Below are 9,991 nucleotides of genomic sequence, written 5' to 3' on the forward strand. Positions count from 1 at the left end.
TCTGCTTGAAATTCAAATATTACAAAAAATAAATGTTAGGCGTGTTTCCGTTATAAGCGTGTTGCTGTCCAATAAGAAGCTGACAAATTTACAGTTGGAAACTGTAACCATGGCAACGAAAAGCTTCGTGTAACTTATAACTGGTATGCGCCCCTATTTGCTTAGTGTAAGTACTGTATAATTTTTCATATATATATGCACATATGAAAATAAAGTTAAGCTACACATTTCTACTGGGCTTTTCACCTGTTGCATTATAATGGCATAATGCAATTACAGACCAACACAGTCCCAGCAGTGGTGTTTCCAGTCACCCTCCTTTACTCCAATACTTCTAACATTTTATTCAGACACAGATGAAACTGAGTCTCATTCCACAAACAAGATTACTGTCCAAAAGTATACAGTAAAAATGTACATTTCGTGTGTCCATCTGTTTTTTTATTTTTTATTCGTTAACTACACTTTTCAGGAAACAAAATCAAATGAAACAATTCACAATTTTAAATTACAGATACACACATTTTTCAAAATGTATTTCGACAAACAAACTTGTCACTCGGTACTAATCAGATCTACCAAATAAAAAGTCAAATATTGACCAAAGCAACATTTTGAGTTATTCAATAACAAAAAGTATCAACTGTCAAAATAGCCTCCAAAATTGATCTGTAACCGCAAAAAGGTGTTGATGATTAAAACAAACAAAAAATGTTGCCTTAATGTTGCATAAAATGAGATTTTACTTTAAATCACCTGCAGTAAAATCAAAGTTTCAGAACAGCTGCTGCTTAAAAGTTTAAAGGCATTGAGAGCTGTAGGAACCATAAACACTGGCTCAGCAGATGGCTTGTTCTGTTCCTGGACAGTCGTCCAAGTTGGTAGTGATATCTTCATCCTCCTCCGTTATGTGTCCACTTTTATTCATCATAATGAAGAGAGGAAAGGAACTTATCCACATCCAAATCATGGGGGAAACAGTCAATGAGTTTCTTTCTTTCCTGAAAAGTAAACACAGAAAAAGACATCAGGGTTGGTTACATACAAAACATTATACTCTGGGAGGTGAGTAGGGGAGGATAAGAAGGCTGGATAAGAAAGGATGAGAATAAAGTAAATAAAATAAGAATGGCGTGACAAAATAAACAAACAAGCTCACAGTGCTTTTGCAAGAGTAAAAGTTGTATCCTTTCAAGTTTTTCACATTTATTCACGTTGCAACCAAACTTGTAAATGTAAGCAACCGGCACAAAGTAACAGATAAGTGCGAAATACATCAAACACATCAGTTTTCAATTTCTTCTTAATAAGTAAAACCCTGAAGAGTGTGCTAAAGATATAATCATACCTACAATGGAATGGTTTAGGTCAGGGTGTCAAACTAAAGTTGTCAAGGCTCAGTGTGCTGCAGGGCTTATTAGTGTTCTTGCTCTGACACAACTCATTTAAAAGTCTGAATTACCTGTTCAGCTTGTTACCTGATGTCTCACTTTTTCTTTCAGGCATGTTGAGCCAGAACATCAGGTCCTAAAGGTATTTTAGAGCTTTTCTGGTTTCTGGCACAGCATTTAGCCTAGTCAAAGGCCAGACCAAGACTCAAACATTATTTTTCACATATGCCCTTAGGCTTAAAGTTATTTTACAAAGAATGTCAGTGTTCAAATGTGAAGATCTGTGGAGGCAATCCTCAAAAAATGATCAGAAAATACCAAAAATGAAGATTATACTTTTTTTCCCCACAAACTATGGATGCCTTGAATCCTTTGCCTTGTTATACGCTGCATCTTATTGGTCTACCGTATAAAAGATTGCTGACTATTCATTCAAACATCTTATGAAGTCAAATACATCTCAAATGTAGTTGTAATAAATATCACTAAAAAGAAATTTCACTGACTTTGTCTTTCTTGATGCTGGGAGATCGTTTCCGCTCTCTCTTGGCGGACGGACTCTCTCTGACTGGAGACTGCTTGCGTTTTTTACTCTTTGAGCTTGATGGTGATTTTTCCCCGACTTCCTCCTGGCGCAAGCTGTCTTTTAACGGCGTGCCCGTCCTGGCTATGGCAGCACGAGAAAGAATCATGAGGGTGTGCGCGGCCATGTTAATGCTGTTTTCACTCCCGGCTTCGCTGGCAGGGCTGCAGGTCGGAACATCAGGGGTGTTGGGAGGCAACATTTGCTTCGGAGTCCCCTCTGCGTTTTTAGCATGTTTCTGACGGGAGGGAGTCCTCTGATAATCAGCAGTTGCCTCACTGACATGGTCGGATCCAGAAAGCAAATGGTCTGAACTGCTAACTGCAGCTTTTCTGCCTGGAGGAGGAGGAGAGCTGAGGCCTTGCAGGTCTTGCAGCATTTCAGCAGCCTGCTTGGCCAAAGAGCTAGTTTTTGAAGCAGACTTTTTCGGCTTAGCCTGCGGGGCCGCTGGAGGACTGAAGTCTCTCGATGCTGAGGATGAAGGTGTTGATGACTGCTGTTTGTCTTGTGAGCCTCCTTTCATTTCATTCTCCTTATTCGCTCTGACGTTTGGATTCTCTTGAGAGGAAGTCCTCTTCTCCATTCGTCCCTCACGTGGTTTCAAAGACGCCTTCTCTCCAGCCTCTTTCCTGCTGCTCTCCTCATTGTCCTTCCTGCTTCCTGATCTGAATGAAGAATCGGATGACAGCGACCTGGAACTGCAAGCATCTTTAGCTGTTGATCCATCGTCATGAAGCCTGTGTAATCCATCAGCGGACGCCTCCCGTGGCTGAGACTTCTCAGCTTTGTTGTCTGTTCTTGCATTTTGAAACTCTTGGTCATGAATTATATGCATTTGTTTGCAAGGAGTCTTTTTGACAGAGTCTTTCTGCTGAGTTTGTAAAGGAACAGTTTCTTTTAGCAAGTTTGCTCCTCCTTTGGGATCTGCTGAACATCTGACAGTCTCCACTCTCCTCTTGGGTTTGCTGCTACCTAAAATAGCCGGTTTTGTTCGACCGCCTGCTGGTCTAGTATTTCTCTCTGTCTGAGGGGTATGTTGTGATGTGTTTGAAGCAGAATGTGTTGGAGTCCCAGCTGTTCTGGTAGTTTGGGATCGAACCTCTGATAAGGAGGAGTCAAAACGTAAAATCCTCCGATGACTAGATTCACTGGATCCTTTAGCTGCATCCTTTTGGCCTGAAGGTTTAGGCTGAATAGCAGCAGCAGTCACATTTTTTACACATCCTGCAATTGAGATAAGAACAACATATTAGAGATGAAAGACAGTGAAACAATGAAGCTGAAGGCATTCTTCCAGAAACTTATAGCTGTACATTACCTGATTTTGTAGACTGTTTAGGTTCGATAGTTGTGGGCTTTGGTTTTAGTCCTTCTCTTGTCTGTATAGATTTTGGGACTGTTACATCAACTATCTGTAAATACACAAGAATAATCAGAATATAAAAGTTTTATTTATTTTTTTAAATCCCCTGGTGAAATGGTAAAGATAAAGTTATTTTACCTGATTGGAAACCACTTGGATACTTCCCACCGTATTCTGCCCCAAAACAGAGACAGGAAGCACAACGGGCTTAACAGGTGAGGGTAATATAAGTGCTGGTCCTGCAAAGAAAGCAAATGGATTCAGGGTTTTAACTCCCCCAAGAAAACAAAAGACTAAAGTAATGAGCTACATGAGGAGTCTGCAACCTGTGGTGCTTTAAGCTTTTAAAAATTCAAGCCAATAATGATAAAGAACTCAGAGGTGCATCCCTACATGTACTTTTTGTTAAAATATTTTCTGTTCTTTCATAATAAAAGTTGGAAAAACTGGTACATTTTATAAAGGTTTTTATGAATATTTTCTTATTTTACATTTCTTGACAATTTTGCAGCTCAAGACCAATTTTGTTTTGTAGCAGCAGGGACCCAGAATGGCTTTATAGATTGTAAATGTTGCACACATTAATTTCCCTTCAGAATTCCTGCAAGTTTTCCATTATAAAACTCAAATTTAGATGTTGCTGCAAATTTGAAAACAAGTTTGACTTTATGCAGTTTTAAAATCAGTGTTTTTACAAATAAAATTGGCATGCTAGCCTTTACTATGTGGTGTAGTAAAAGGTGATGTTCACTAACATGTTGGTATTTAAGCCACTGAAGTCACATTTAAAAATCTGGTTCTGGATTATTCAGATACACCAAGTACAGATTATTTAAATCACAGTTTGTGATTAATTATGCCTTATTTGAGAAGGTTAAAAGAAATTTGACATTCAATGCTTTAGGGTCTAACCAAGAAAGAAAAATAAAATATAGTCTGGTTTAAAACATGTGAGGCTCCAACGTCCAAAAAGTGATAAAATTGTTCTGTTTGGTTTTTGAATTAAAGTGCCGTTAGCTGTTGATTTTGTCAATAGCTTATATGGCAAAACAATGAATGCTTCAAAAAGACTAATTAGTAATGTTGCAGATGCAAACAAAATGCTTAAAAAGCAAACAAAAAAAAGAGTTACGTTGAGATGAAGTAAAGCAAAGAAAAGGCAGAATCATAAACAAGTCGACATAAAAAGTCTGTAATTTTCAAAATATTCAAACTTTTCTCTTTTTGATAAAGGAACAAGAAAATTTAGTCTGGAAACTAAAAACTTGTTAAACTAATTTCTTTTTCTATGCTTATCCATGACACAAATAATGATCTAATACATTTCAATAGTTTTCCAAAGTTGGAAAGGAAGCTTTTTGTAAAATGTGGTCAATACATATAATAGAAATGGGGGAAAATTCAGGTTTACCAGCAGCAAAGAGACACAAGTCAAAGTTCACAGACTCACACAGCAAAAAATATAAAACTAGAAACTAAGAATAACTGACATTACAGTAAGCAGCACATGTAAACACACTGTATTTTCTGCTGTACCTGTGGAGTAGCTCGGAGTAGTGACTCCATGCTGGTTGGTGGGTAAGGGTTGTCCGTTTGGGACTCCAGCTGGAAGCAGCACCGGTCTGGCCTGAACATCTGGAGTTGGGACCACCAAGAAAAAGCTGGCCGGGGTGGGTGGGGGGTCCACAGCAGGTTGAAACATGTATCTCTGTTGACCCTGTGATGCTGCATTGACTGGAGACGTGTACACTCCTCCAGGTTTACTGACGAAAGGACTACCGCCTCCCTCTGACCGTTGTAAGCTGCTCACCGCCTGCGCGGCTTCATCGAAGTTGGCCTTTGGAGTAGCAGGACATACAGGTGATTTTGCTGGCGAGGAAAGGTAGATGGTGGGTATCTTGTCTCCGGAAATAGTTGAAACTGCTTGATTGAAGGCCGTGTCTCTGGAAGAATCTCCATCCTGGTTATCACTGACGATAATCTCCAAAGACACAATGTTGCTGGGCTCTCCAGGCTTGCGTGGGGGAATGGCAGGGATGGTGACCGGAGGAGGAGGAGGACTGGGCGTTGGGGTAACTGGAGCACAAGAGGAAGAAAATGCAGAAGAGGCAGAAACAGTGATGGAAGCAGCTGTAACTGGAGCAGCTGCAGAAACAGATGCTGAAGAAGAAGATGGCACAGAGCCAGGAGGCACAGCAAGACCGTCTCCACCAGAAACACAAACATCGGGCTGGTTGGGAGAGGTGTTGTTGACCTGGACCTCATGCTGATCACCAGAAGCTGCTCCATCAACTCCATCAGCTGGATTGTTTAGTCCTGTTGCCTGTGAAATCTCAGGGTTTCCGTCAACGTTCGAGGCTGGTCTCTCCTCAGTGAGCAGAACTGGGTCTCTCGATAAAGATTCTGAATTGGAGAGTGTCACTGGGGTGGATGAACTGTCCACAGGTGGGGGCGGTGTGTTTAGAGGCTCATCACTTTCCATTTGTGGTCCACTGTTCGTTGATGGGTTTTCTTTCCTAATGGAGTTCCCAGCAGCAGGTGAGAAGCTGACTAACAGTCTGGCTGAGCTGTTCTCAATTCTAGACGTTCTGCCATTCGAGTCCAAAACAGTTTTTTTTAACAAGTTGGATGCAGGGGATTTTCTGGTTTTACGCTCCTGCCCAGCTCTCGCCTTCAGCACTCCTGATGTTGCGTCTGAAGTATTTCCATCACTTTGGGAAGGACCTGAAGAATAAGACAAATCAAACCTGACCTATTATCCATTTTCTCGTTATTGTGCTCTATTCAGGTCAGTAAAAGTCAGAAATAAAATAGTTTCAAAAGAGGAAAAATAGTCTTGACTTTGGAGAAGAGCTATAACTATGGAGAAATGATGATGATAAAGTTCTGAAAGATTTACCACCCACTCACATCTATATTGCCCTGTGTTGAAAAGAGACTGAATACCTGGATCGCAACTTTGGAGGACGTGGACAGCAGATGGGAGTCCAGCTGTCTCATTCTCTTCAGAAATACAAGCATTGCTGCCATCCCCTGCATCTCCATCAGCATTTTTAGTTTTATCTGCAAAATTACAAAAGAATTCTCAAAACAACTTTCATATTCATTTAGAAACTTTGATTTTGATACAATGTGGAGGATAGTTACGGTAATCAAAAAGGTCAAAGAGGGCCTGAAAAGCCGGGTCGGATTCAGTTTGCTCCAAAATGTCATGGATGGCATCATCGCTCATATGGATTTCTCCCTGATAATAATAATTATACGCAAAAATTAAGGAAGACCGCGTGAATTTAGGAGTATTTATGGGAACAAATAGTGCTCTGCTAGATGTTTTAGTACCTCTAGTCCTAGAATCTCATCTATAGACTGGTCTGGCTCAACTGCACTTGAAGAAGCTTTGGATGTTTGTGGTACTGCATCACTGGCATCAGGAACAAAAAACATGTTTAGTACAGAAATATTATTTTAAGCCTGCTTAGAAGGTATTTTTGTCACCATCAGCTTCATCAAAACACTGAAAACAGATTCTCAACATACCTGGCAAGGATTTTGTTGATGTTTTCAGCAAGTTTCTCTTGCAGTGCCCTGTCCCCCAAAATCTTGTCGCGTGCATTTTGTATCACAAGTTGCTGTGAAGATTTTAATGTTTTAAAAGTTAAGACAGCTTTCAGGAAAGCTCAACGTGTGATGTTTTAACTGGGGCTTTCATGCACCAGGAAAATATGCAACATGTATCAATGTTTTATTTTTTTTTATAGCACAGAAAAAAAGAAGAAAGAAAGCAGAAAGATGGCAAGAGATGGAGAAAAAAACATTTCGACAATGGAACTAAAGTATAAAAATATATATATATATTTTTCCCACTCCATTTTATTTACAGTTTTCAACTATTTCTCTATAAAAGAAGAACCAAGCTTCTCAACATAAACTCACTGGAAAATTCTCCTTGACAACCTCCTCAGACTGGACGTCTGTAGTTACATTAGCGGCAGTCATGGCAGATTTACCGGGACCACCTGACCCTGTCAGACCACTTCTCTTCCTGGGAGTGTCCCTGAATGCAGAAAATAGGTTGTAGTAAAGGACACAAAAGGATATGTGGACAAATACATTAACAGGTCATCTGTTATATTTGTCTAGCAACAAACTAGGGCAGCATAATATTAGGAAATATGTCATGTGTGACGATATTGATGAAAATAAATAACGATGATCTGCAATTAGTAATCGGTGCGTTAATGTGGGAGTAATGTCCAGCCCTGGTCCTGTAAAACATCTTAAAACCTACACTTTTTTTTTAATCTTTATCAAAGTCTGTTTTAATTATCAGTTGTGGAAAAGATATGTATTATTTTTTGTAATACTCTTTATTTGCATCCCACAAAGAGAGAGAAAAAACAGCCTCTGATCTTAGTGCAAGTTAAAAGTAGGTCTTTATGATATTAAATAAGTACTTATACAATTCTATTCTGTAGTTGTTCTTTCCCATCCTTACCATTTCCTTCGACCAGGAGAAACTGGGCCTGAAGTGAGGCGATGCTCTGAAACAATAACTTGTACAGGAGAATCTCCTGCGAAATACAATGATAAGGTACAATGTTCAACTACAGCGACTGATTTAATAGCAAAAACAGAAGCTAATGGAGTTTGACCCAAACTGACAAAGGATTTTCAAATCAAAATGCACAATATTAAATGCATCCAAACAAATCCACCGCAATACTGACGGGGTGTGCTGAGTAATCGGTTCCCATCGTGGACCGGCTGCTGCGCCCCGCTGCTGGCTGTGGGTCTGGTCTGAGGATTGGTGAAGCTAACAGGAGTGGAGTGACCTAGCATGCTGTGGGTGGTGTGGGTGGGGCTGATGAAGGAGCTGCTTTCTGAAACGGAGGAGCAGACAACACCGCTTGGAGACGCCACTGTCAGGACCCGCTGCCTCGCCACGTTTGCCACCCCGACGCGTGAACGTACTGCAACAGACAGAGACTGGTAAAAATCTGGATCGTACACTAAATGCAGTATTTGCAGGTGCATTGCAGGAAAACCCCTACATGACTCTTTGGTCTGTGCATGCTATTAGATCACTGAAATGCTTTTGGGAAACATACGATTAACACACTAATTACAAATGTAAAAACAAATCACCGTTTAAATGTACAAGTCCAAAAAAATGAGAATGATATTCATAAAGCTATACTTTCAGATATAGGTTGTGCAATTATTACATTTTGCATTTTAAAAAAAAGGTAAGCCTTAAAAAAAAAACATAAAAGCGGGATTTTTCTTAAACTAATGATGCCACATTTCAAAGGGAACACACATACTTAATTTGTAAGTATGTGTGTATTTCTCCAAATGTAATAAATGACCAAAAATCAATGTTGAACAAAAATAATTGTAATTAAACTCCCCCATCCCCCAATCCATCAGCTTGATTTCAGGATATACTAAATTTAAATTTCTTAAAAACTGGTATTTTAAGAAAATTTGAAACATATATGCTCCTTTATCAGTAACTGATTCATATCTGTTCTGTACTATTTAATGATAAAATATCTGATCTGACAGTGATCAGAAAGCACTTACTCCTCTGACTCGCAGATATAGAAGGGGAATTCTGCAATGATCTGGAAAATAATTTAGAAATATCAGATCAACAAAAGTTCATCTCAAAACATCAACAGACTTAAATGTTAAAGACAAATATTACTTGATTTGGTTGAGGGTGAAATCCAGCTTTTTCCACAAAGATGTCATCACAAGAGGGACTTCATGTCCAGAGTCTTTTAGAAAACAACAACAAAACAGTTGTCACAATCCGCTTAGAGTAAAAGCGTATAAACATATTGCAAAACATGAAAGTCACCTTTACCTTTTGCTTTAGCAGCCACATACTCATTCAAGATGGCTGTTAAGCCCTTCCCGAAGATAGACTGTGCATGTGTGAGGGAAGAGTTTGTTAATATCTGTGCGTGGCAATCTGAACAATGAAAGACAGGGACATTTGTGGACAGCTTTTGGACTCACAAAAACACAGGCAGGGATCACCCCGTCTCCTGCAGTGTGCTCGGCGTACTCCTTCAGGTTCGGACTCTCGTGGATGAAGGCTTGGCTTGTAGCTGACAGCCCCTCTTCCTGGAGGTACCCTGCACAAAGCAAACAAAAAAGACAGGTGTTAAAAAGTTAGCACTGTGGCACAGTGACTCTGCCACCGTTCTCACTTCGTTATGGCTACCAGCTAAAGCTACAAGCAGCTGTAGCTTTATGTCCGGCTCACCCAAAACAAGCCGAGCGACGTCAGAAGGGAGCAACATGACAGCTTTAGGTGTAATGAATTAAAGTAGAGAGCGAATAAATGGCTACATGTCCAACAAATTGCTAATAAAAGTCGCAACATAACCCCGGATTAAAGGACGTCATTGGTGTTATAATGAGGGCAACATCCTGATTGAACTCCTGCTTTCTCAAACGGCGGGGAACTCGAGAACCCGGAAGTAGCAGCTCAAGCTACTGCTCACATTTCTGGTAATTGTAGTCCATTCTGGATCTATGAACGTCAAAATATCATATAAGGGCGACATGAACACACAAGCATGCAGTATGTTGGAACGTGACTAAATACTAAAACAAACTTCTGGACTGTTTCGTTCTCAA

The 9,991-nt window shown here is 39.9% G+C and overlaps 1 protein-coding gene across 2 annotated transcripts; it reads right to left on the reverse strand.

The window, feature by feature from the left end:
* Positions 1-329: 329 nt before the first annotated feature.
* On the reverse strand, positions 330-9,790 carry npat (nuclear protein, ataxia-telangiectasia locus). 2 transcript variants are annotated; one of them, XM_055028440.1, is made up of 17 exons: positions 9,615-9,790; positions 9,365-9,483; positions 9,210-9,270; positions 9,048-9,120; positions 8,924-8,964; positions 8,065-8,307; positions 7,833-7,908; positions 7,271-7,391; positions 6,875-6,966; positions 6,677-6,758; positions 6,485-6,581; positions 6,284-6,400; positions 4,874-6,061; positions 3,476-3,576; positions 3,293-3,386; positions 1,898-3,198; positions 330-1,001 (listed from the first exon to the last, which is right to left on the reverse strand). In XM_055028440.1, exons 1-17 carry the CDS (start codon positions 9,649-9,651, stop codon positions 921-923), a joined length of 3,924 nt encoding a protein of 1,307 aa, XP_054884415.1. In that variant the 5' UTR covers positions 9,652-9,790; the 3' UTR covers positions 330-920. The 2 variants fall into 2 exon arrangements, with proteins under 2 accessions (XP_054884415.1, XP_054884414.1); XM_055028439.1 differs by having other exon boundaries at positions 8,053-8,307.
* Between the last annotated feature and the right edge of the window lie 201 nt (positions 9,791-9,991).

This window comes from Poeciliopsis prolifica, unplaced genomic scaffold, assembly GCF_027474105.1.
Source record: "Poeciliopsis prolifica strain line A6 unplaced genomic scaffold, Auburn_PproV2 SCAFFOLD004, whole genome shotgun sequence".
NCBI classification, from domain to species: domain Eukaryota; kingdom Metazoa; phylum Chordata; class Actinopteri; order Cyprinodontiformes; family Poeciliidae; genus Poeciliopsis; species Poeciliopsis prolifica.